General features: G+C 46.4%; 1 protein-coding gene across 2 annotated transcripts in view; it reads left to right on the top strand.

Annotated features, from left to right (window-relative positions):
- IFT43 (intraflagellar transport 43) overlaps positions 1-27,511 on the top strand; it is an 86,014-nt gene that overhangs the window by 40,662 nt on the left and 17,841 nt on the right. For both annotated transcript variants that reach the window (XM_080649515.1, XM_080649516.1), the window contains 2 exons: positions 18,615-18,647; positions 19,273-19,319. In XM_080649515.1, the coding sequence (XP_080505641.1) occupies positions 18,615-18,647; positions 19,273-19,319 (80 nt within the window). The remainder of the gene's footprint in view (positions 1-18,614; positions 18,648-19,272; positions 19,320-27,511) is intronic.

Raw genomic sequence — 27,511 nt, 5'->3', positions numbered from 1 at the left:
ATGTTGGGTCCTGGAACTCAAATGCTCATCCCTGAGCCACAGGAACAGGCTGTATTCAAGAACTGCTTGGGATCTGGGATCACAATCTGTCCCTTCTCATGTCACCAAAGTCATTGCTGTGCCAAAGATTCCATCTTGGAGCCAGGCTTTCGTTGGCTCTAAAGTTGCCTGAAGTGGGGCACTGACTTGGCCATGGGGAATGGAGCTAAAAGAGAGGCAACCAGACTTGGTAAAGAGAGGAAGGAAAGGTAGTCTGATTAAGTTTTGTCTCAAAGTGTCTGTTTTTGGGTTTGTCCCAGCATTGATCTGCAAGGGAATGAGGCAAGTAATGGCCCCTCAGGGACTTTCAGGACTTTGCTCTCAATGTCAGCCGTCATTTTCAATCACCCTCTCCCTCCCAGCCATTAATTTTGGCCCAGGATCATGGGGACTTGTCCATCTATCACTCCTAATTGACACTAAATGATCTGTCAGTTTATTGATGAACGGCAGGAGTGGAATTGTCACAATATATTTTACTTTCTAACAACTCCTCCTGACAATTTTACCTTGTCCATCTCACTCTCCTCACATAAATCTCCATTGGCCGCTCGTTCCTTCTCGTGGGCTGTTCTGGTGCCAGCTACTTCCACACCATCTGCACGCCTCAAGGACATCAAGATGGCGGTAGAACAGCCGTGTGCTGGTCCTAAGGTTGCCCCTTCCCTCCTCCTCTCCCTCTTGCTTCTTTTTTTTTTTTTCCCATGGCCTTGATGTTCCAAGAATACTAAAGGACTCCTGTCCTCTCCCTCTGTGTCACTGCCATACCAGAGTCTCTTTACCTTTTTGTTAGCAGCGAGGAGTTAATTCTTGTTAAGCTTCAGAAGTATGAAAGGCAAAAACTCACAGAGCTGCTGGGCTCTTAGAATTGTAAGCACAGATGCAAATGCATGTTTTGTCCCCTTAACTCAGCTCTGTTATAGGCTGTCCATCCCCATAGAAGTCAGTTTCTTAGGAAGGTGTCACAGCGGGTAGTTTAGCTGGAACCTCCCCTCTGTAGGTGCAGGTGTGCCAAGATGTGGGTGGTCTGCCCTTGGACCTGCTGGTCCAGGCCTACATCTGCCAAGGCCCCAGGCTTGTCACTGTAACTATGAGCAGTCTCATTGGCCCACCCCAGTTTTCCATTCATTTGTCATTTTTTGGTGCTCCAAGTCTTGAACAAGATGGGGAAGTTCTGGGTAACTTACATATAAGGGTATATCGTTATTTAATCTTAAGAAGGTGTACATATGGGTGTGAAAAACAAAATGATAACGTTTATGAGGCCAAGGATGCGTTAGGGGAGCTTCAGTAATTAAAAAGGGACCAGGTATCCCTGAATCCCAGTTAAGTAGAACTTAATCCTTCACCTTCAGATTTTCATCAGTAAACACAATTTATTTAGAAGTATTGAGAATTTATTTTCCACATGCTGCCCTCAGCCACAAAGAGCTCAGAAATGGTATGGCATGACCAGGGGTTTTGGACATCCTGGGTGAACAGTTATTTGGTTCTCAGAGAGGTTGCTCATGCATAAGAGATGAGTGTCCAGTATTGGGTGACACCAAGTGAGGTGGTTGCATGAGAGACAGTTGGGAAGGGAAAAGTGTTAGGTAGATAATTGTGCACCATTTGAAATAGCTCTGCCCAGGGCTCAGGCCCATGTCCCTGTTTCTGTAGGGTTTGGAGATGCACATGAGAGCTCCCTGCTTGGACCTCTGTCTCAGCTTCATCACCATTGCTTCTGCCTGCATGTATGCTTTTCCTCCACATGGTGTCTGAGACACAGCATATTTAGGAAAGGCGCTTTGGAGTTGAGCAGCAACATACCTTTTCGATGTCCCCTTGCACTTGTTTGCTTTGTGTACTAGTAGACTCCCCTAGGGTAATTCTTGCTTTGTTCTCAGGTCATGTTCATTGCCTGGACAGAAAAATGGTGGAGGAAGCCCTGGCTGGTTTGGCTCAGTGGATAGAGCATTGGCCTGCAGACCAGAGGGTCTTGGGTTTGATTCCGGTCAAGAGCATGTACCTTGGTTGCAGGCTACTCAGCTTGGGCCCTGATCAGGGCTCATGCAGGAGGCAACCTGTCGATGTGTTTCTTTCACGTGGATGTTTCTCTCTGTCTTTCCCTCTCTCTTCCACTCTCCCTAAAAATCAATGGAAAAATATCCTCAGGCGAGGATTAACAAAAACAAATTTTAAAAAAAATGGTGGAGGAAGATCTAGATAAGTTTTTAAATTTAATGAACTTAGAGAACTCACATGGTTGTTGTTTTTTAAAGAAATTTGGGCCGAAACCGGTTTGGCTCAGTGGATAGAGCGTCGGCCTGCGGACTGAAAAGTCCCGGGTTCGATTCCGGTCAAGGGCATGTACCTTGGTTGCGGGCACATCCCCAGTGGGAGGTGTGCAGGAGGCAGCTGATCGATGTTTCTCTCTCATCGATGTTTCTAGCTCTCTATCTCTCTCCCTTCCTCTCTGTGAAATATCAATAAAATATATATAAAAAAAAAAAAAAGAAATTTGGGATTTAATTGCATTGTTTATTGCTATAAATTACATACCTTCAGAAGGATCTGAAAATGAAATAAGTAACACCTAGACTGTTTATGTTGAAATAACTGGTGAAAAATACGTATCCTCACTGAAGTAGGGGAAAGAGTGGAATATGTCAAGCTCATTCTGTCCTAGGCTTTTCCTGTCTTCAGAAACTTGTGTTGTGCTGGTAGCTGCCAGGTGGGGAGGAATGAAGAGAAGGGCTGGGTAATGGTGGGACTTAGCTGTCCTTTCCTGTTCAGCCCTGAAGATGCACAGCCATGACATACAGACTGAAAGTCACCCTTTCTGAATTTCAGTCTAGTGTATAACTGCCTCATTTTTAAGGGCTGCATAATGCTCCAAAGTTCCTGTCTCAGTAAAAGTAATCATGAGCAGACAATAGTTGTGATCTTTTCCCAGGCTGAGAAAGCAGATGTCCAGTGTTCATGTAATTGCCATAACATGACCCTCTGGAAAGTATCATAAAGGCTTTAGATATGGTACATATAGATCCCATAAGCTAGAGGACAGAATGTACCCACCTTTTTCTCATTGAGGATTTGGTGGGGGGCATTTTCATGCACTTCCACTTGTCTTGACAGTGATTTTTGGTTCAGAGCAAGCAGAGATGTTCTATGTTATATTCATTGCAGTGTAGGGCCCTGGGTGGCTTGTCTAGTGTCACAAAACCAATTTACTTATGCAAATGACTAAATATGAAATAATTGGAATCTTGCAATTCTGTCAAGTGCCTCCCAGTTGAAGGTGATAGCAGTCTGTTCTGTAAGCCCCATGTGGAGTAGCAGCATTTGGATACTTCACTTCCCACTCTGAAAAGGGGAGCAGTCTTCCTGACAAGTGGCTCTGTCCAGTTCCCTCTCTGGAGCGGAGGTGAGTGCCTGATGCCCAGGGAGGAGGGAGGAGCACATGCAGTGACTTGGGACGCTTATGTGCACCAGGAGAAGGACAGCCAGGGCCCACAACGTACAACCGCTGTGTGTCTAAGGCTCAAGTCAGTACTACGGCTTCCCATTTGCCTTTAGGGAGGCCTGTGGGAGCCCTGCCAGAGACTGCAAAGCTGGGGCCCTGATCCTCACCTCCCCCAGAGCCTGCTCCCAGCTTCCTTTCAGGCCTTCAGCTTTCCTTAACAAGTTAACAAGTTAACTTGAAATTGAAAACCAGGAGTGATTCTAGAGTGGGCTCTTAGCATGCCTGGGAAGGCTTTGACTTTTGGCCCTTTATAGTTTCTAGTTTTGCAGAAGTGCAAATTCTCCTGTGACTAGAGCTGGTCATTTCCTGGAGGCAAGGGTAGGATTGTAAAGTAGGAGAGTCTCTGAGGGTCAGGAAAGAAATGACAGGCGCACAGAAGTATTCCTTAAAGTAACAACAGCCAAAAAGCACAGCGTCCTATGGAATATTCCCTTGTCTATTATCACATAGTGCAGAGGCCTTGAAACTGGAAGCTTAGAGCCAGTTTCATCCAATCTCCTGTCACATTCTGCTTGAATTCCTCCATTGTGGGGAACTCAGTGGAAGCATATTTTTAAATAAAGTCTTTTTTAGTTGTACAAGCAAACCAAGAACACTTTAATGATATAAAATTCAAATAAGACACAAAGCTAAATTTGCCTGAAACTACCACCTTCTCCAAGCTTAGTCATCTCTTTAGAAGGAACTACTGGTAATAGTTTGTTGGTATCTCACCAACAATAGATGTACAGTTTAGATGTATACATTTTATATGTATATATTCTATCTAATAAAGAGGGAATATGCTAATTGACCATCACTCGGTCACAAAGATGGCTGCACCCACAGCTGAGGCCAAGTTCCCTTAAGGAGCCTTAATGAGCAATCAGCAGGGACCTGAGGCTGTGCCCTCCCCTGCCCCCGTGGGGCTTGACAGGGGACCTCAGGCCACGCCCCCCACCCAGCAGGGCTTGACAGGGGACCTCAGGCCGTGCCCCCCGCCCTGGCCTTAGGCTGGGGGACCTCAGGCCATGCCTTCTGCCTTGGCACCAGGCTGGGGGACCTCAGGCCACGTCCCCCACTCGGCGGGGCTTGACAGGGGACCTCAAGGTGCGCTTCCCATCCTAGTGCTGGGCTAGTGGACCTCAGTCTGCTCCCCCCGCCCCAGCACCAGGCCAGGGGACCTGAGGCTGCGCCCCCCTGCCTGGCGGGGCTTGTCGGGACCTCAGGCCGTGCTCCCCACCCAGCAGGACTTGATGGAGGACCTCAAGGTGCACCCCCAGTTCTGGGTCGGGGGAACTCAGGCCACGCCCCCTGCCCAGTGGGGCTTGACGGGGGATCTGAGGCTGCACTCCCCTCCCGGTGCTGGGCCAGGGGACCTGAGGCTGCGCGCCCCCCGCCTGGCGGGGCTTGACGGGAGACCTCAGGCCATGCCTCCCACCCAGCGGGGCTTGACAGGGGATCTGAGACTGTGCCCCCCCCGTCAGGTGGGGCTTGACGGGGGACCTCAAGGCATGCCCCCCGCCCCATCTGGGGGACCTCAGGCCACGCCCCTCGTCCTGGTCCTGGGCCAGGGGACCTGAGGCTATGCCCCCTGCCTGGTGGGGCTTGACAAGGGTGGGACTGGCCGGGTCTGGATCTAGCCCAATGGGAAGGGACAGCCGGGTCTGGGTCTCACGCAATTTTGAGGCGCATGTGGGTGGGCGGGGACTTGACTCTGGGTCCCCCTTTTAATATGCACAAATTTCGTGCACCGGGACACTAGTGTGTGTGTGTGTATGTATATATATATATACACACTAGAGGCCCGGTGCATGAAATTTGTGCATGGGGGCGTTGTCCCTCAGCTCAGCCTGCACCCTCTCCAATCTGGGACCCCTCGAGGGATGTCCGACTGCCCGTTTAGGCCCGATCCAGGTAGTCAGAAATCCCTCTCACAATCCAGGACTGCTGGCTCCCAACTGCTCGCCTGCCTGCCTTCCTGATTGCCCCAACCGCTTCTGCCTGCCAGCCTGATTGATGCCTAACTGCTCCCCTGCCAGCCTGTTTGCCTCTAACTGCCCTCCTCTGCAGGCCTGGTCACCCCTAACTGCCCTCCCCTACAGGCTTGATTGCCTCCAACTGCCCTCCCTTGCAGGCCTGGTCCCTCCCAACTGCCCTCCCCTGCTGGCCTGATCGCCTACAACTGCCCTCCCTTGCAGAACTGGTCCCTCCCAACTGCCCTCCCCTGCTGGCCATCTTGTGGCAGCCATCTTGTGTTCACATGGGGGCAGCCATCTTGTGTTGGAGTGATGGTCAATTTGCATATTATTCTTTTCTTAGATAGGATTAGATAGGATAGAGGCCTGGTGCACAGGTGGGGGCCAGCTGGTTTGCCCTGAAGGTTGTCCTGGATCAGGGTGGGGGTTCCCTTGGGGCGTGGGGCGGCCTGGGTAAGGGGCCTGTGGTGGTTTGCAGGCTGGCCACGCCCCCTGGCGGAGGCCCTGGTATCTGGGATTTATTTATCTTCTATAATTCAAACTTTGTAGCCTTGAGCAGAGCCAAGCCTCCTGCTTGCTCTGTGGCTGCAGCCATTTTTGTTGGGATTTATTTATCTTCTATAATTGAAACTTTGTAGCTTTGAGCAGAGGCCAAGGCAGGCCAGAGTGGGCAGAAAGCTTGGCTTCCTCCATTGCCCGGGAAACACAAGCCTCCTGCTCTCTCCGTGGCCACAGCCATCTTGGTTGGGTTAATTTGCATATGCGTTTCTGATTGGCTGGTGGGCGTGGCTTGTGGGTGTGGCGGAGGTACAGTCAATTTGCATATTACTCTTTTATTAGATAGGAATTTTTACATAAATGGGATCAGATTTTGTTTTCTCCTTAATTTTTTTCACTTTTCATATAATAGTCCATCTTGAAGATCTTTTAACACAGGTAGATTTACCTCATTTTCTAGCTGCTGCATAATGATCCCACCTCATGGATGTGCTGTTCCCCTGTTGGTAGGCATTTAGGGTATTTCTAATTTTTATACCATTATCAACCCCCCTGATTTCTAAAAATGGCTCATCTTTAGGAAATTTGCAGCTTCGTCCTCTGATCCAGATTCTGCCTTCTGGGGCCCTACTGCAGAACTTGAATGTGGACAGCCCACACGTCTCGCCTAGCCCTCTTGTTGTATGGATTGGAACACACACACACACACACACACACACACACACACACACACAGCATTTATTTGGCTTTTGTGCGGGGTACTTTGCTAAGCATAGTTGTTTTACTTTATTTCCAAAACAACCCACTGAGGTGTAGGTTCTATTATTATCCCTACTTTAAGATGATGACATGGAAGTTCAGAAAGGTTAAGTAACTTCCTCAAAGTCACACAGCTAGTAAGGAGGTAGCAGATTTGAATTTAGATGAGTCTGAGTATGAGGTCATGCTCTTGTTCTCTGTGCCTCACCACCTTCCATCTTTGTGCCCTTGGCCCCTGGTTTAATGCTAGTGCCTTTGCACTGTGTGGAGCCCCAAGGGCCATCTTAACACGCCTCCAACATGTTTGGCCTGTGGGAAGAATAACAGGGAGTGAATGTATGACCCACCCCCTTCTTAACCTCCTCTGGCCTACCTGTCTGCAGAGCTGTGCTCAGCCAGTTGCCTGACCCTGAGAAGAAGGTGAGTGCAAAGAATGCAGCCTGTGCTTAGGGGCACGAGCCAAGGCCATGCCAGTCCTGCCATTAAAAGGCCTAATTAGGCTAGTCATTAAGTTCAATTAGGCATTGGAAATGATCATTCCTTCTAACCCTGCAGTGCCCTCCAAGAACTGGATCCATTCCCAGGCAGCAGCTAGGGAGCGGTTCTGGTTACTGGTGCACTGGCAGCCCCGCCTCTGGTTTCAGACCTGTGTCTCCTTTGCGAGGCTGAGGGCAGAGTAATCCAGGGGCTCTCAGCTCAGAGCGAGGTGCTCCACGCGCACATTAAATACGGTCAGACGTCTGCCTTGGAGGTCATTTCCTGAGCTCACTCTGGTCACTGCCTTTTTTGGGGCCACCCTTCCCCATGTATGTGTTAGGAGTCGGGACATCTGCCTGTGTTCTAGTCCTCTTTTGCCACTCATGGCCATGTGATCTGGGGTAAGTCCTGTGGGCTTTTTGGGCTAAGGTTCCCTGAGCGGGGAGTGTTGGAGTAGATAATCTCAAAGTTCCCTTTCCAGCCCTAGGATATTATGATCTCAGGAAGTCCCAAATACACGAGCCTTGGTGTACACAGGATTTCTTTGCACTGAGCATTGAGCTGGGAGAAAGGAACAGGAGACATCCAGTGTAACCTTGTGCCACTAGCTCTGCCCCCTTGGGCTCTGTCTCTTCAGCATTAAAACTAAGTAGTCTCAAAGGCCCTCTACAATTCAGAAAGTATGTGTGAACTTCTAAATATGCTTTCTAGGCGGCTGATTGAAACAAGTCAGTTTAGTCTACAAATCGTTGCCTTGAAACAGCTGACAAACACGGAGGCAAGGACAGGCCTTCCGGTTCAGGGGCTGATGCATGGGGGCATGGATGTGCCAGTGTGTTTGGAATGAGCAGAGTGGGAGACTGAAGCCCGGGATTACCTAGAGAAGGAAGGAGATAGACAGGCAAGAGGGGCCCACGTGCAGAGCCTTGAACTCTAGGCATGTACTTTATTATTTAGGGAACAGGGAGCCCCTGGAATGTTGACAACTGTATGACCAAGGATGCAAGGGACACACTATCACATTTCATCTGAACACCTGTTTACTGTGGCATAATTAGGATCTGGGGGTATTTGCTAATGTAAAAAGACATCCATTTCTCCTAGTGTAGTGTCCTCTTTGTAAGGATTGTCTCATCTTTGTTCTTTATGATGGAGTGTTCTTTTAGACTGGACAGAATAGAAGCCTGCTCATCTCTAAGGTTAAGTAATTGTGATTATACTAGAGGCCTGGTGCACTGATTCATGCACTGTGGGGATCAGGCCGAAACTGGCAGTCCAACATCCCCCGAGGGATGTAGTAGTGTGCGAAGTGGCAGGCGGTTGGGGAGGAGCCCGAGCTTGGGCCAGGCACCGCACCACTTGCTCCCTCTCATCTCGACCCTCTGCACCTGCCACCGCAGCCGCCACTGCTGGGTAGGCTGCTGCCGCTCCACTACAGTCTCCGTGCTCCTGTCCTAAGGTGATATTGGCGTGCCCATGACCAAGAAGCTGCCGTGGGCTCGCACCCAGTCAGTGTCGATACTGGTCCTGATCCTGGTCCCAGTCCGGATGGGGGCGGGGCGTGCAGGGGGATTGTCCGTGGGAGAGGCTCACACCACCGCAGCTGTGTTCACCAGCCATGAGCCCAGCATCTGGTGCTCCTGCTGTGGGAGTGCACTGACCACCAGGGGGCAGCTCCTGTGTTGAGTATCTTCCCCCTGGTGGTCAGTGCACGTCATAGCGACCAGTCGAATGGTCACTTAGGCTTTTATGTATATAAATGAGATTGGTTTTCTTCAGAGCATATGTGTTCCTTCTGGACTAGAATGACCTCTCATTTACCACTAGATGTGCTGTATTAGTTGAGGTTGCATTTATCCGCAAGCAACAGAGAACCTCATCAACAGAGGCTTAAGCGGAAAGAGGTTTGTCTCAGGAAACGAGGCCCAGGGTCCCACAGTCTAGGGCTGGTGTGGCAGCTCCGTGGTGCATTTTGTGGAAAGGGTTGCTTGGGGGTTTTCAGGATAGAGAGTGATATCTATGAGGAACAGATAGGGTGGGGGCCAGGATCCGGAGAGGCAGGGTCCGTGTCATTCACAGCGGGGGTGAGGACCTGAGAAATCATGGAGTGTGGCCCCTTTGGTTTAGAGATAGAGAAAATAAGGGCTGCAGGTGGGGGTTAAATGACTCAGTTAAAGAATTTTTAAAAAGCCCTTAAATGTCACCTTGCCCACCGCCCAAGGTCAGGCAGCTAATTAGTGTAATAGAATGTGCCTCTCATGCAGCCATGCCCATCCTCAAACCTTGAAAGCTGCACACATTTATCTCAAGTTCATGAAAAGGCCACAGACTATACTATTTGTGCAGTAGCGAGTCTGTTAGAATAAAATTATCTTTACTGCTATCCTCCGGGACCTTCTCAGAAATGAGATGTTGATCATATGAAGCAATCTTATTGAACAAAAAAACTTTCAAGGAAAAAAGTTGTGTCCCCTGAGCCAGCTCCCTGCTAAGGGGGACTCGCTGCTTTGCAGCGTGAGCAGCTAAAAGCCAGGAGGGAATGGCTAGAGATGGCAGCCATTGGTTAAAATTCTCCTGACATAAATGATTTCCTTGTTCTCCCTTTGATGGATTCAGCTTCTCAAAAATAAAATGTATCTGTGAACATCATACCTACTTCTTCCCTTTTCTTTTTAGTCCTTTATTGAGGAGTAACTAGAAGCAGTTTCAATTTAGAAGCAGCAGCTTAGGCATACGTAGGTATAAGTGCACATGAAATTGAGCCCCCTCACACAGTCTAGGTTTTTTCCTGGTCTAGCGAGTCTGCCAGTGACTTTACTTTTTGACCTATGCAACCCTCACCACAGTTACCGGTGGCTGTGCCAGTGTGTCCTTGGTTCACCTACACTCGGGATTCACCAGGGTGGGTCCTGCGCCTCCCAGGAGGCTGCCACACACAGCCCTGCAGTGCTGATGGCCTCTCACGCTGGCAGCTGGGAAGGGCACCTCTACTGGCAGGAGGCACCTCCTTCTCTTTGAGCACCTTCTCACATGGTTGAATCTCAATGTATTCATGGGCTTTTGAGGGGACCATCATTCTGGGGGATGGGAAAGGGGCAGAGAAAACAATTGGGTAAGTGACTGGTTTCTCCATTCAGAGCAGAAAATTCTTTTTAAGGGAAGTAGAAGACCCAGTGTGTTCAGCAATTAAAAGTGGACTGACATACTAGTAAAGGTTTCCAGAAACAGTGATAAAAGTTTGCTCCCTGACTGTGGACCCGTGACTTCCAGTCAGCACTTCCTGTGCCATTTCACTCTCTGTCCTTACAGCTGCATTTCCCAGAGACTAGCATTGAGTCATAAGGCTATTCTCTTTTCTATTCGCTGCTAGTCCCTCTCATCATGTCAATGAAAAAGTCTCAGTTTGCAGCTAGGATTGCTTTCACACTCCCTAACCTTGCTAATCTACCTTTTTATCAATGAAAGAAGAAGCCATAGGCTCAGACTTTTGCCAAATATGGTAGTAATATCTAGCTATAATAAAATTCATTTTGTGTTTTTAAAAACTGTATAGGTTTTTAAAAAACATTTTCATTGATTTCAGAAAGGAAAGGAGAGGGAGGAAGGGATAGGGAGAAAGAGATAGAAATATCAATGATGAGAGAGACTCATTGATTGGCTGGCTGCCTTCTGCACGCCCCACACTGGGGATCCAGCCCACAACCCGAGGATATGCCCTGACTGGGAATCGAACCTGAAACTTCTGGTTCATAGGTCAACGATCAACCACTGAGCCACACTGGCCGGGAAAACTGTATTGTTCTTTACAGTTACCTTCTATATGGCTGAGGATGTTAAGTTTTCTTTAAATAAATTTATTTAAGTAAAATTAAGGAATCAACTTAAAATAGAAAGTAGATGCAGAAAGTACACCGCTATAGCAAAATTAGTGAAGGTAGCATTTGAAAGTGATAGATGTAAGGAAACACTGTCCTACTGGCTTCTCCTCGCCGCTTTTCCTCTGTATTTCAGCTGTTTTCAGAACACACCTGACTCTTTCATGCTTCCTACCTTTACTCAGGTCGTTTCCTCCAGCTGGAAAAGCCTTCCGGCAGCCTTCTGCCTGTTGCAAGCCTTCTCATCTTTCATTTGGCAAGTCTTCTAAGAAGCCTCCCCAGGCTCCCGCAGTTGGCATGGTTGCTTCTTTTTAGTGCTTCCATGACATTTTGCTTGCACCTGCCTCCCTTGCCCTGCTAAGTTTGGGGCATAATGGGACCAGCAGCAGATGAGAAAGTGTGAACCTTGGTTTCTAGTTCCAGCTCTGTGCCCAGCTAGCTTTGGGGCTTTAGTCAGGTCCCTTTAACAACTCCTGGTCTCCATTTCCTCATCAGAAGATGCATGGGGTGGGTGGTGGTAGGACATGTCAGTCACTGCAGTATGTGAGTCTTCAGCCAGATTGTAAAACTGAGCAAAAGATCCCCCAGTCCCCACACCTCCCATCTGTGCCTCATAGACAATGAAAGGATTCTGAATAAGATAATGTTCATTTAAGATGTCTAAGATCTAGAGTTCTAAACTCTTCCACTTTTTAAGTTTCTTGGTAGCAGGCATGTACATACATTTTATGTTCCTATAACTGTTTTTAGCTACTAAAACTGTTTCTATGTATTTCATGTCTTTTTCCTCCTGATAAAAGCTCCTGTAAGGTTGATTCAAAACAAAGTTGTTACTTTGAATCTGACCAGCAGGGGGCAAACTTCACCCAGGAATTGTCTTATATTTCACTATACCTTCAACTTGATAGGGCTTGGCAGTCTACAGACAGGATATAGACATTGATTTTCATCTTTCTACAAAATACCTTGTTGACTTGACACCTTGCTGGCAGTAGCCAAATATGATCTAGTGTGACCTGAAACCCTAAAGTGCCAAAATTTTGGGTGCTGGGGAATTGTTTCTTGTCTTTAAAAGAAGGGAGAAAATACAATACAAAACGCATGCTGGACACTAAACACATGAATGGCAAGAACTAGGAACCAAGGGGAGGAAGAGAAGGGACTTCAGCTTTCAGGAGAGATCTCATTTAGGAGAAATCGATTGGCCAAGGAAAACTTCAGTCCGTGAGAAATACCTGGTTTTTAATCAGTATTACAGGGGACATCCTAGAGCAGAAGGATGCAGTTAACCAGTCCACAGCCTCATACTGAATGGACACAATAGCCCAAGATTACGATGGCAAAGTTTCCCTTTGCTCAGATTTGGGGTTTCACTGTGAGGGTTCGTTTGATGGGTCACACAATTTATGAAGTAGAGCCTTGGTTTGGTGTGTTACATGATCTGGGACAGATCCCCTTCTCTCGCTCATGCTAATGGTGTGTTACATGATCTGGGACAGATCCCCTTCTCTCGCTCATGCCTTGGTTAAATTTTCCTCAATGAGGTTTGGAGGCACTTGTGAGATTGTTATTGGACATTTTAAAATTATGAGGGTAGAAAACCAAGAAAATGGCATTTTGATTTCTTTTCTTCTAAAGGAGTGATGCTTTGGGCTCCAGTTCAGCTAGTATCTTAGTCCTGTTCTCCCCCTTGCCATGTGTTTCTTTACAAATTTGGCCTCTGGCTACAGAGTTTCTTCCTTTTGTCATGGGAGCCCTGTGAACTCCTTACTGTGGCTTTAGCTTCTCTCTCGGGGCAGCACGTTGTAATAGCAGCCATTTGTACAGACCCTTCACAGCCTCCTAGGGTCGGAGGCCAGGGTCCGTGTTGGATGGGCTAGGGCAGGGTCTTCCACTGGGCCCGTCAGGGCTCTAGATGCCCGGCACTTTGGTCGATTTAAAGCCTGTTCTGTCGTGCAGCAGGGAGGCGAGTCTAGGGTCCAATATGTGATGTGGATATTAAGAGACTTCAAGGACACTTCCCCCCATTTATCCCAGTTATGTCCCCTGCTAAAATAGGTTAACGGCATCTAATTAACCACTGAACATTGTCATGCTGCATAAAGATAGCATCCTGGCTGTTCTCTGAGCCGTGGTACTTCATCTCCATTTAGATCTCTGAAGTATTCCATTAAACTCGAGAGAAACATTTTAACTGAGATGATGTCTACATTAGGGCTGCCTTTCACCCTTCAGCACGTACCCTGTGTAAGCAGCGCTGAGGCCTCTGTCTGATATGGCAGGCGGATGGGGAAACAGGCGGGGTTTTTACATTACAGCACCTCTCTACCTGAGCCCCAGAATGAAATGGAGGGTCCAGGGCTTGGCAGTGGTCCTGTGTGGCTGCAGTCCCAGAAGTGCCAGTGCGATCAATCTTGTCATCAGTTGACCAAATATGCCCATGGCATGCCAGTGTGGCATCTGAATACCAAAAGAAAGGCATTGCATTTGAGCAGAAGAACTTAGAAAAGGAGAGGGCTTGGAGGGAAAGGTGACTTAGCTACATGGAATCTCTTTCTTTGCCACTATGCAAGCTGTTATGCTGCAAATAAAACATACATAATAAATCATGTGGAACAATTAAACCAGTATTAACTACCAAATTGTCAAGGCTGACCAAGCGACAGTTCTGCTGTAAGTTGAGAGTATATACTCGTCATGGAAAATATCAGTTGGATCCGAAGCAGAGTCTATAAAATGAGGCTTCCCCTGGTGTAGAACTGCCTGCATGTTCCTCTCCCTTGCAGGGTTAAGCACTGGGCTTTGTGTCAGACAGCCCAGAGCTTGTCTTCTAATCCTACTACTTTCTAGTTGGGTGATCTTACTGTACTTCTCTGAGCCCCAGTCTGCTTGTCTGTAAAATGGAGTAAATAAGATAATGTGATAATGAAATAACATATAATATCATGTATAATATCAGTAATATATAAATAAGAAAATATAATGACAGTGCCTGGCACCCAATAAGTTTAATAAATGTTACTGTTGTTATGTCATCCTGTAACAGGCCTGTGGGGGCCGGGGCCTGGAGATGGTCTTTCCCTGAGTATTGAGGTGCCCTGTGAAGCCGGGGAGGAGAGACCTCGTGTGGGTCATAGAGAAGTGGGGGTGAAAACCAGAAGGGGTCGGGTGAGTGTTGAGCTGAAGGACTGGGCTTTAAATGGAGGTGAAGATAACGAGACCACACCCTTAACCTTGAAGTCTTCCACTCGAGAACCTGACGTGCAGGGCACTGGCAGCTTCCCGGGAGGCTGAGTGTTTTTAGTGACTGGGAAAGGGCCAGCGGGACAGCCCCGCTTTCCCCTCCTGCAAGTCACCGGCCTGGCCACTGCGTCATCCCTGGAAAGCAGGAAGCCAGAGTGCCCTGTCTCCACAAGGTGGGAGGTGAGGGAGAACATTTACTCTCATTGTCCAGAGTGAAGGCTTCATTCTGCAAAATGGCCAAAGCAATCAGCAAGTGATGGAGTAGCTCTTAAAAAGAAACCTGGCATTTAATTAACTTTTCAAAGTGCTGGTTCAGCAACCTCTATGTTTTACATTTTGAATATTGAACAAGCATCTCTAATCGGATCTGAATTGCTCTGGACCTGCCAGGGTGGGGAGCACCTGCCCAGCTTTTATGAACACGATGGAATCTTGTCTGAATTTCGAGATAACCAGCTCAGGATCACTCAGGATGGGGCTTCAGTCTGTGAAGCCATCTCTTTGCTCAGCCTGGAGGTCAAGGCAGAGTTCACCAACACTTTTGTTAGAAGAGAGCAGGCATCGCAGAAGGATAAGGCAGGAGGTTTCCATCTTGCTGCTTAGCAACTGGAGAGTCCAGCCAACCATCTGAAATAAGGTTTAGGGCATTGATTCTCACACACGTGGTGGGTCCTTTTTCTAGAAATTACTTGCCCAGAGGCCTGGGGTGAGGCCCAGCACATGGACCCTGAAGAAACTTCCTGAGTGTGATTCTCTTGTGCCTCCCTGGTTAAGAGCTCCTGGTTTAAAGGATTATCTCCAGCTTTTATTTCTCTAAGTGTGGGAAGTCAGGAATGGAGTGTCTGCACAGTAAATCCAAACAGCCGTCTGGGTGCCTGTGGGGCATCTGAAAATTAGCCGTGTCTGCTGTTGAGAAGGCTCAGGCAGTGTGTTTGGAAGCTAGGGTGGACGTCAGGAGACAGGGATTCTGGTCTCAGCCTCCTCACTAACTGGCTCTGTGGTTTGGGTGAAGTGTACAACACAGTGCCCAGCGTCTGTAACGGTGCCGCTGAAACCTGCTCTGCCTCATTTCGAGCGCTCAGCTGAGCGCGTCTTTGGCGAGTACTGCAGAGTGCTCTCTCTGTGTAAGACAGTCTCACAGCGTCATTATAATTGTCCTGTTCCCAAACCCTCTCGTAGCCACTTCTGGGGAAAGAGGCATGTCCCCTGCATGGGGCTGACCGGGTCACAGTTTCCTCAGAAGTATGTCCGTAAGGAAGAGATGACCCAGGACCGACAGTTCTCTCCCTCGGCCTCCACAATCTGTGGCAGGCAGGACTTCAGCCCCAAATCCTCTGGTGGGCGGTGGTAGACCAACTCTGTTTTCATTTTGTTTAACCTGCCACCACCATTTAAAAATACACTCTCCATCATGACTGGGTATGTGAGCATATAAAATTGAAAAAAATTTTTATGTAATACCTATCCTTATCGTGAGCAGTTCACTCTCTTTTATCCTCTATGCTATTAAAAAAAGACCAGTGGTGATTTACTAACTTGATTTCATGAGTCACTAACAGGCCATGACCTGTAGTTTGAAAATCATTGTGCTAGATTCTGTGTCCTAGCACTGGACTCTGTGCCTTTGGGGACCAGGTAGGTAAAGTAAATCTGTGAAGTGTGGATTTACTTCAGAATAGTACCTAATTTATATTTCTGAGGTACATATACTGATTATTTGCATATTCATACTTCTATGAAGATATTTACTCTCTGCCAAGTCTCCTAAAATATGCTTCCCACTTAGTCTTCCTTTGCTTTCCCGTGTTTGATAGCTGCATAGCTGCGTACTTCACTGGCCTCTGCATTTCCGTAAGAGACCTAGCAGTGCAGATTGGATAATGAAGAACCAGTACTGGACCTGGGTTAGGGAGTGTTGGGAGCTCAGGGGCAGCCACACTCGGATGTAGGTCCCTGTGGAAAACACTGGAATGTAGGTCCAGTGTTGCTAGGCTTTGTATTTGAAGAATTTAGAAATTCGGTTTTTTGTACAAAATCTCAAGAACCTGGACAAGAAATTTGGACAAGAAATTGATGTTAAAACAGAACAAAACAAAATAAAAATAAACAGCACTGTGGTCCAGACTGAACTTATCTGCAAGCTAGATAAGGCCTGGAAGTGGCCGACTTCATCAAAGGCAGAGTGTTCTGTGCCGTTTCCATCTCCATAGCAGAACAGAAGGCTCACACTGAACCTGTACTTTGGCGGGGGGTAGGGGGGTGGGGAAGAGACATGAGAAAACACCACCTGAGGGCATCCCGGCTGGCCATCCTTGAGGGCTCCATTTTGATCTTGCTCCATCCCATGGGGTGAAATGAGATGCCGGAGGACTCTTGGCTCCCCCTGGAGTGAGAGAGAGCAAGATGTGGGCTCAGCAGCAATTAAGCCACATATGAAATCCATCCCCTTTTTGGATGTTGAGTGGATAAATGGCAATTAATCAGCCTTCCCCCAAAGATTAGCGTTATCATTATTGTCTCCTTCAGACAAAATCACTGCTACTTTTGCCACCTCCCATTGCTTAGGAAGGACCGATGCAGTCATAATTCCTAAGGGTAATCAGAGATGGATATGTCTCTTATGTACAAACAAAGGCATTGCTGGCCTAGGCTACCTGGCCTTTTTAATCCCCTTATTCTCTGATCCTGTTTTCATTCAAGTCCTCCTACCGTTGGTGGCATATCAAGCCATTTGGACAGTGGGTTTATAGAGTTCAACTTCACCGAGACAATTAGAGGTAGGGTTGGGAGCAGAGCCTTCTCTCCTCCACTTAGAGGCAGCTTTGGCGGCTGCCTCGGGCTCGACGTTAGGATTCCTTTGACTTAGAACAGCATTGGAAGCCTCCATCACCCAGCAGCTCCATGGTGGCGCTGCCCTGGACATCCCTTTGCAGTCTGCCTTGGGCCTCTTACTGCCTTTTCTGTCCCACTCGTCCTCCTACCCCTGGTTGTTCAGTCTCTTTACTTGGCCCTTTAAGAGGCAAAAAACATAGTGTGGGAGATCCTCTCAGAGTTGTTTCACCCTGTTCATCCAACCTGACCTACCTATCCTCTTCTCCTTCCCTGACTTCAGCCAAAATTCATTCCCTTCCTTCCTTCCTCCCTTCACAGTGCAGTTGGTGTGGTCTAAATTTCATGGAAACTAATCTATAGGCTTAATTTATGATTATACTGTTGGGAGGAATTATTTGCATTTGCAGGAATTGCTGTTTGGTTCCAACATAGCTCTTACTGGTGAGGCTTTGTGGGCCAGCACTGTTGAGGGCCATCTCATGCATCTTGCCTCCTGGCCATTATGTCATTGCCACTGCCCTTTGCCCCTGCCATCATGGCGATGATTTCTAACTTAAAAGAAGTCATAAAAAATAAAAACTCCGTTATTGTGATGTTCAGGCATACAGAAAAGTAATCACCACGTATACCCATCACCCGACTTTAACCATGGTCAACATTTGCCAGTCTCATTCAGAAGACTTAAGATTGGTGTTTCTCAGTAGTATCCTACTTGGGTTAGAATTACTGGAAATTTGTTTAAGATGCATATTCCTGGGCTGTCTACTCCCCAGATCATCTGATCCAGACATCTCTGCTGCCAGGTCCAGCACGTCCAATTGTCGGCCTGTCTGTCAGGTTTCCCAGTGGTTCTCATGCACAGTCAAGTTTGAGAACCAGCATCTTAGACAAGTGTGACAGGCTTCCTGTTCCCACAGAATATCTGAGGGCACTACTCGCCAGCATCACTCACAGGGCTTCTGGTCCTTCACGTGGAGGATACAGAAAGACGGGCCCTGAGCCTGCAGCCTCCCTGCATGGCTAGCTCATCCCTTTCTGTTCGTAGGAAGCTGCACATGTTAACACAATAGCTCCAACTAGGACCCAAGGCCTCAGTCCTAAAAAGTGCTCAATAAATTGGTCAGTACTTGCTGAAAGAGAGGAGGATGTCATATCATCTATATTCATTTAACTTTTGAGCTCACTCAGCCTGCATTTAAACTCAGTCATTTAATTTGGAGACATGCTGAACTAAGGTTATAAGAAGGCATCGCAGTGTCTATAATTCCCTCATGATGCGTATGAGCCTTGGTCTGTAAAGAGGAATCCAGACAAATAAAGCAGCTGGGATATACGCATTTGCATCCACTTTTGAAACCCCCATCCAACATACTCTGCCAATGCATGAGACTAGTAGATTCTCATAACCCTTCTCTTTCTTTTTTTCAGGTCAGGAAGGAGGGCCTTTGAAGACGTGGAAGAGTATGTTTGCCGTATTCTTATGGCACCCTATGGGGATCTTTGTCGACAGTGCAGTCTTTGTTGAGCAGCATTCAAAAATAGGCATTATGAATCTGGCTTTGGGCTGGGCTGGGGTCATGCTTCCTGAATCAAGGGTTTGATTAATGCAGCGTCTTCCACTGAAGGCCTGGGCTTTGGCATTGGTAGCCTGTCACACCTCCCACCCTGTGGTTTTTAGAATTATGTGTCTAAGTATCAGAGTTCTGACCCATGGGTTCTGCTGTATTGATACAGATGGGCAGAGGCAGTGCCAGTTTCTAAGCCTCACCTTCTCCTAAGACTTACATTTTTTAAAAGTTTCCAGGTGAAGGTGGAGTGTAAAGTCAGGGCCATCAAATTTCGCACCTCGGAGGTAGGAGAGCATTCATATCATAGTCTGTGTGACGCTACCCCATGCAATGATGCAGTACCAGCTTGGGCAGCCATACGTGGCAGACCCAGGTGCTCAGTTAGGTTTGAGCAAGTTGGAGGAGAGTGGATCCAGAGACCTTTTCATCTAGGAGAAAGAATGGATACAGTACAAATTTGGGTTGTTTCTTTCTGTGCTTAAAACTCATTTGCTACTTTCCTTCCTTTTTGGGCGCAGTCATCGCCTCAGACCGAAAAGCCTGGATGGATCAGATGACGGAGGAGGTAAGACGTTCTTGGAGGAAGTCTGAAGGGCTTCCGGAGATGTCCCAGAGCCCCCGAGGCATTTCCTGCACTGCAGCTAAGGCACCGGTTGCTCTAAGTGCTACTCCTCTGCCCAGAGTACCTCACCCCCCCCCCTTTTTTTTTTAATATATATTTTTTATTGATTCCAGAGAGGAAGGGAAAGGGAGAGAGAGATAGAAACATCAGTGATGAGAGAGAATCATTGATCGGCTGCCTCCTGCACGCTCCCTACTGGGGATCCAGCCCGTAACCCAGGCATGTGCCCTTGGCTGGACATGAACCCAGGACCCTTCAGTCCTCAGGCTGACGCTCTATTCACTGAGCCAAACCAGCTAGGGCTCACCCCTTCTTCATCTACCAACCCTCCTCGTCCTTCAAAAATCAGCTGAAGCATCACCTCCTCTGCCATGCCTTCCCTTTCCATCCACTTCCTGACTCATGTCCTTTTTTTTCTCCATTTAAAAAACAGTTACTTGTCTTTCTATTATTGAGTTATAAATGTTCTTTTTTAAAAAAAAATCTTTATTGTTGACAGTATTACCTATGTCCCCTTCTTCTCCCATTGACCTCTCCCATCCTGTCCCCACACCCACCCCAGGCCTTCACCACCCTATTGTCCGTATTCCTAGGTTACGCATGTACACATTCACATTCATTGGTTGATCTTTCGCTGTGCTCCTACAACCTCCTGGGCAACATTAACAGCAGCAGCAATGGCTAATGTTTGTTAGGTGTTAATTATACATCAGGCACTGGTCTACCAGTTTATAGATGTTAGAGCATTTAATCTCCACAACAACCCTATGAGATAGTAATGTCATTATCCCCGTTTTTTAGTTGAGGGAACTAAAGGACAGAGGTCAAGTAAGCTGCCCATAGTCACAGAGCTAAGTGACTGTCACACTTAGTTTTTTTTAAAATTTAATAAATCTTTATTGTTCAGATTATTACAATTGTTCCTCTTTTTTCCTCCATAGCTCCCCTCCACCCAGTTCCCACCCCACTCTGTGCCCTTACCCACCCCCGCACTGTCCTCATCCATAGATGTACGATTTTTGTCCAGTCTCTTCCCCCACCCCCCACACTCCTTTCCACCTGAGAATTGTCAGTCCACTCCCTTTCTATACCCCTGATTCTATTATATTCACCAGTTTATTCTGTTCATCAGGTTTTTTATTCACTTGATTTTTAGATTCACTTGTTGATAGATATGTATTTGTTGTTCATAATTTTTATCTTTACCTTTTTCTTCTTCCTCTTCTTAAAGAATACCTTTCAGCATTTCATAAAATACTGGTTTGGCGGTGATGAACTCCTTTAGCTTTTTCTTATCTGTGAAGCTCTTTATCTGCCCTTCATTTCTGAATGATAGCTTTGCTGGGTAGAGTAATCTTGGTTGTAGGTTCTTGCTATTCATCACTTTGAATATTTCTTTCTTTTTTTTTTTTTTAATATATTTTATTGATTTTTTACAGAGAGGAAGGAAGAGTGATAGATAGTCAGAAACATCGATGAGAGAGAAACATCGACCAGCTGCCTCCTGCACACCTCCCACTGGGGATGTGCCCACAACCAAGTTACATGCCCTTGACCGGAATCGAACCTGGGACCCTTCAGTCCACAGGCTGACGCTCTATCCACTGAGCCAAACCGGTTTTGGCACTTTGAATATTTCTTGCCACTCCTGTCTGGCCTGCATAGTTTCTGTTGAGAAATCCGCTGACAGTCGTATGGGTGCTCCCTTGTAGGTAACTAACTGTTTTTCTCTTGCTGCTTTTAATATTCTCTTTTTGTCTTTTGCTCTTGGCATTTTAATTATGATGTGTCTTGGTGTGGTCCTCTTTGGATTCCTTTTGTTTGGGGTTCTCTGTGCTTCCTGGACTTGTAAGTCTATTTCTTTCACCAGGTTGGGGAAGTTTTCAGTCATTATTTCTTCAAATAGGTTTTCAGTATCTTGCTCTCTCTCTTCTTCTGTCACCCCCATAATTCTGATGTTAGTACGCTTAAAGTTGTCCCAGAGGCTTCTTACACTATCTTCAACTTTTTGGATTCTTTTTTCTTTTTGCTTTTCCGGTTGAGTGTTTTTTGCTTCTTTGTATTTCAAATCTTTGACTTGATTCTTACGTTCCTCTAGTCTGCTGTTAGGTCTCTGTATAATATTTTTTATTTCAGTCAGTGTATGCTTAATTTCTAGTTGCTCCTTTTTCATATCCTCGAGGGTCTCGCTAAATTTATCGGCCTTTTCTAGGAAATTCTTGAAAAACCTTATAATTGTAGTTTTGAACTCTGTATCCAGTCGTTTGTTTTCCTCCATTTCTTTCATTTGTGATCTGTTTCTTGTCTCCGCATTTTGGCTGCTTCCCTGAGTTGATAGAGTGGCTTTGTGTGCTAGGTGTCCTATAGGGCCCAGTGGCTCAGCCTCCCCAGTTAACCTGAGGTGGACACTCTTGGTGCACTCCTTTGTGGGCTGTGTGCACAGTCTTGTTGTAGTTAAGCCTTGATTGTTGTTGGTATCACTGGGAGGAATTGACCTCCAGGCCAATTGGCTGTGAGGATCAGCTGTGTCTGAGCTGGGAGAACTTCTGTTCTGGAGACGCCCTTATGAGACAAGACTTGCAAAAGCCTCTGTGCTCAGCTTGGATGGGGTGGAGTCTCAGGGCGGAGCAGACAGCATTGCTTTCCCGTCAGCCCTGCCCTAATAGGCCCCTGTGTCTCAGTGTCCCGTGGTAATTGCTGCAAGCACCTCTGAGAGAAAGCTGCCCTCAAGTTCCGCCCGCTGCCAGACAGTCCAGTTTCTCCCCGAATGAGTCTGGGTCCCCAGAGTCTCGCCCGGAACTGGAGTTCAGCGCATTTGGGAGCTTTTGTCTCCCTCCTGCTGGAGAAAGCCAGCCGCACACTCAGTTGCCCGCCCTCTCCACACACGCGCGCGCATGCCTCAGTACCTCTGCCTCCTGCAGCTCCTCTGAGTCTCAGTGTGCTTTTCTTTTTCCTTCTAGTTGTAGAATTTCCACTCAGACAGCCTTCCTGGGGTTCTGGATGATGTCCGTTTTGTCTTTTAGTTGTAGTTTTTAAATTGTTGTGCAAGGCAGCAGTTTAGGTGTTTACCTATGCCGCCGTCTTGGTTTCTCCCCTGTCACTCTTAGTTTTTTTTTTGGCTTGAATGTTCTTCCCTTTGGGCTCTAAATTCCTTGACAGCAGACACCACGTCTTATTTGTCTTTGCATCTTCAGTGCACTATGCATAGTAGTCAGTTAATGGCTGGCCTGGCCAGCGAAGGAGAAACAGCACTAAGTAGGCCAGTAGCCGTGGCACAGCTAAGGCCCGTGTTCAGACTCAAGAGAAAAGATAACGTCTGTGTGTAGCTCTTTATAAGAAACTTACTAGAGAGGAGGTTATATTTGGGGCTAGGTTATCAAAGCCTTTTTTTAAAAACCCATATATTTACCATTGCCACACTCTATTCCTTTGTGTAGAACTCAGTTTCCATCTGGTATTATTTTCCTTGTGCCTGAAAAACTTCATTTAACGTTTTTTGTAGAGCCGGTCCTCTGGCAACAAATTCTCCCAGCCTTGCTTGTCTGAAAATGTCTTTTCACCTGATACAGAATTCTAGGCTGACAACTTTTCCCCTTTTTAGCACTAATGTTACTTGTTTTCTGGTTTGCATTGTTTTTGAGGAGAAGTCAGTGGTACTTCTCATCTTTGTTTCCCGGCACGCAGTGTCTTTTTCTTCTCAGGCTGCTTTTAAGATTTATTTATTTTTATCTTTTATTTTCAGCAATTTGGTTATGATATGCCTTGGTGTGGCTTACTTTGTGCTTATCTACTTGAACCTCTTGAGTCTGTCGATTTATTGTTTTCATCAGATTCAGAGAATTTTAGTCATTATTTCTCTGAGTATATTTTTTCCCCCTCACTCCTTCTGGGACTCCGGTTACGTGTATGTGGGTTATATCAGTTGAAATTGCCACACAGGTCTTGAGGCTCTGGTTTTTTTTCTAAACTGTTTTAAACTTTGCTTCAGTTTGGATAGTTTTCTGTGGCTATGTAACTGATCTTTACTTCTATATTGTCTAATCTGCTCTTAAGCCCATCCAGTGAATTTGTTGTTTTAGACATTGTGTTTTTCTGCTCTAGAAGCTCCTCTCAGTTCTCTCTCTCGCTTCATATGTATCTTCCATTTATCTCCTTATATTATTCATGTTTTTATTTTTCCTTGATAGCAACCTTTTTAGTAAATGCTTTAAAGTCCTTTTCTGTTAATTCTATCATCTCTATCTTTTCTGAGTCTGTTTCTATTGACTTATTTTTCTTTTGGTTACAAGTTATATTTTTCTGCTTGATTAGTAGCTTGTCACTTGGCTACTGGCCATTATGAATGTTACTAGCTTGAGTGTCTAGATCAGTGGTTCTCAACCTTTCTAATGCCGCGACCCTTTAATACAGTTCCTCATCTTGTGGTGACCCCCAACCATAAAATTATTTTCGTTGCTACTTCATAACTGTAATTTTGCTACTGTTATGAATCGTAATGTAAATATCTGTATTTTCCGATGGTCTTAGGCGACCCTGCTAGCGGTTCTCAACAATTTTGAGAATTGTTTTTAAGCTTTATCAATGCAAGTCTGGAGTTAGCCCTAAACAGTAAGACACTCAGGTGTCTCTGCTGAGTGCCTGCTTGTTCCACAGGGACTCTCCACCGGCCTGGGCGGAGCTGTTCCTCTGGCAGTTCTGTGTCAGCTGTGGGGATCGCTGGCTCATACGTTGTCGTAACTCTCTGCCCAGCCTTGTGGAGGTTGACCCTGTACATGCACAGCTTAGTATGCAGTCCATCTAGATTTGTGGATCTCTTTTCCTGCATAGTTCCCCTTTCTCACATCCTGCTTCTCAAATTCCAGCCACCTTAGCCCCCTAAACTTTGACCTCTGTCTCCTTAACTCAGCAAGACCTCCATGCTCCACGGAGGGGTTCCACCTCGCTGTGCCAGCATCCAGGCAGTACCTCTAGGCAGAAAGCCAGGGTGACTGCAGGGCTCCCTTCTCTCGGGGATCACAATCCTGTTCTACCTTGCCCACTGTCTGAAAACAGTCGTACCTTATATATTTCCAGTTTTCTAATTGTTTCCAGCAGGAAAGCAAGTCTAGTACCAGTTACACTCTCTAGACTAGACGAGGAGTCCCACAGCCTTGTACTAACTAACCTTTGCATGCAACGCCAACGTGAAGGAGAGAATTAAATCAGTAAAACTTGGATGATTACCTGTGTTTTAGAGCTACTCACAGGATTGGGGCAAGGGTCATATAGGACATTTATGAAATATTCTGGGATGATGTTTAACATGCAGATTCCCAGGCCACCCACAAAGTTGGGGCCCGGGAATGTGCATGAATTTCAATAAGCTCCCTGAATGATTATTTTGCAGACTGAAGTTTGACAACCCTGGTGTAGCACCTCTGCTAGTAAAGCCAGGACTCAGAACTGGAGAGGAAAGGATTGTGTGAAAAGTTCTTCTGCCTCATCTCATTCCAAAGGGGTTTAAGGCAGTCACTGGAAGTCAGAAATTCAGTCTACCCTCTCGGATTTGTTAAGAGCTTATGAGCATCTCTCGTCATTCTTCAGCATTTTTTCTTTGCTATCCTGTGATCTCTTATTGATAAGCTCATTTCTTTTTGCCAGATATTTGTCCTTAGCTCTACTCACTGAACTCCTCGTCGCTTCTCCACCCACTAATCATTCCCATTGAGTTCTGAATTTCTGTTCCCAAAATCTGTTCTCTCAGATCTGTACCTAGGATGTCCTCTGCAGTGTTAACTGGGCCCTGTGGTGGCTTGGTGATTGGTGGCTGCTGGCCACGCTTTTGCTCTGCCCCTCCTCACAACTTGCCTGTTGCTACAGCATTGGTTGCTTAGGGGAGCAGGGGCACCATCCAGGAGGATGTGCCAAAGGACTCAAGGCGGCAGGGCCCCTGCCAGACATTAACAAAGCTGTTAAGCGGTTGGGGAGCAGTGCACATGGAAATTACGAAGCTGATAACTCTGAGATGCTTATTAAATTCATGGTTACAGAAGGTTTACTCAACTGGTATTCTTCTCCTGTCCACACCTTTCCTTGCACCTTTTCCCAACTCCCTTCAAAGGACTTCTGAAATCCTACTTCCTCCATTTTTTTGAGTGTGTGAAAAATGATACATTTCAAGGAGTAACTGTTGAATGTTACAGCAAAACCTTCTGAATACTACGGTTTACACACATCATAAATGCATATTATTAGAAGGTTGTGCTGGCTGCCATCGGTTAGAATCAAATTGTTGTAGCTTTAAGCAGCTGTGTAGTCTGTCTTGTCCTAACCTATCATTTGACAGATTAAGAAATTGAGGCCTAGAGATGATTATACAAAGTAGCTCAGAGGGGAACTCTGGTCTTCTGACTCCGAAGAGAACACTCTGCTCTGATGCCATGGTGTCCACAGCATCACTGCCATCACCATTCATTACCAAACATTGACCATGTACCAGCTACTAAGCCTAATAGTTCACCATTTTTTCTCTCACTAATTCTCAAAACAAATCTATGGGAAAGTGTTTTAAAATCAACTATATTGAGGTCTAATTTACATATAATAAAGTGCCTTTCATTTAAAGTGCGTGCACAGTTTGAATTTTGACATATGAATATGTCCCGTGAAATCACCTCCACAATCAGTATATAGAACACTTTCATCACCCCCGAAAGTCTTTCATGTCACTTTCCAGTCTATCCTTCCTCTACCCCTGTCCTCAGGCAACTACTGACCTGTTTTTTGGTCATGATAGAGTGGTCTGCATTTTCTGGAATTTTATATAAATTAAATCATATATATGTATGCTTTTGTGTCTGGCTTTGTTCACTTGTAATGATTGTGAGATTCATCCAGGTTATTGCATATATCATTGGCCTGTTCATTTTTATTGGTTACAATCATTGTATGGGCATGCCACATTTTGGTTATTCACCTGTTAAAGGACATTTTGATTATTTTTTATCTCCCATATTAAACATGTGCAGATTGAGGCAAAGAAAGGTAACCTGGCCCAAGGCCACACAACTTGTAAATGACAGCAAGGTCGGAAGGCCGCTGTGCTCACCACTCTACCACCAGTGCTGCACAGCCCAGACCAGGACTTGAATATAGATCTTAACCCCAGTGTCCTTGCTCTTGGCTTCAGGGCTGTAACAAAGTGATATGACCCCCAGCTATGGTGGCATCTCCTTCCACAGGTAGGTGTATTAGTGTTAGCTCCCAGATTTGTACTATAGAGCACCCATCTTGATTGATAGAATGCTTAATTGAATTTCGTTAAGAAAGGAAAGAAGAAAGATATCTATTTTCAGAGAATACCCCTAGTATTTTTTTTCCTTGTCATAAACTTACAATGTGAAATTTGTGATTTGGCCTTTATTTTGGCTCTGGAGGTTTGAAGCATAAAAGCCTTCTTGTCAGAGCGTGCACTTGATTTTACCTTCTAGGAGGGAATGCCTCTTCCAGGCATAAATCTCTTGTCCGTGCAGTTATGCCTGAGTCCTTTAATGGAAAATCAGTTCATATGTTACACTTCACACTTGACTTAGTCCATTTCACTGTATGGGAATGTTTAGAATCCATTATGCAGTAGGAATCATATGTTACATATAACTAGTTTCTGGAATTATCTTTGCTCAGAGAATTACTTGGTTGGCTAGTGAAGGCAGCTCCTTTGAACTTAGAATAACCAATGGGTGGGGAGGCTCCATGAGTGATCGCCCTGAGTCACCCCTGGCCACTCATTCAGCAGTGACATTAACAGATATGTGGGCACCTGTAAGGGAACTTAATGGTTCCCTTAAGAAAATCACATCCAGGTTCTTTGAGGTCGTCATTGCTAAGAGCATTATCCCTGGGAAGGAGCTATTTTCCTTGTACTTGGTAGGGGTGGGTGATTGGCAAGCAATCTCAAAGGAGAAGATGAACCTCAGGGAATAAAAGCGAGTGTCTAAAGTCCAGGGCTCCCCCCAGGCAGCTGGCCTTCCACCCTCGGCCTTCGGGAAGACAGCCAGCAGGTGTCTATACAGTGTCTCCTGTGGCCATGCTGCTCCGGATGCTGGAGATGGTGGCAAGATAGTTCTTGTGCTCCAGGAGCTTCTGATCCAGTGAGA

The sequence above is a fragment of the Plecotus auritus genome, assembly GCF_963455305.1.
Source record: "Plecotus auritus genome assembly, chromosome: 1".
Lineage (NCBI taxonomy): Eukaryota > Metazoa > Chordata > Mammalia > Chiroptera > Vespertilionidae > Plecotus > Plecotus auritus.
This window is presented reverse-complemented; position numbering and strand designations above follow the sequence as displayed.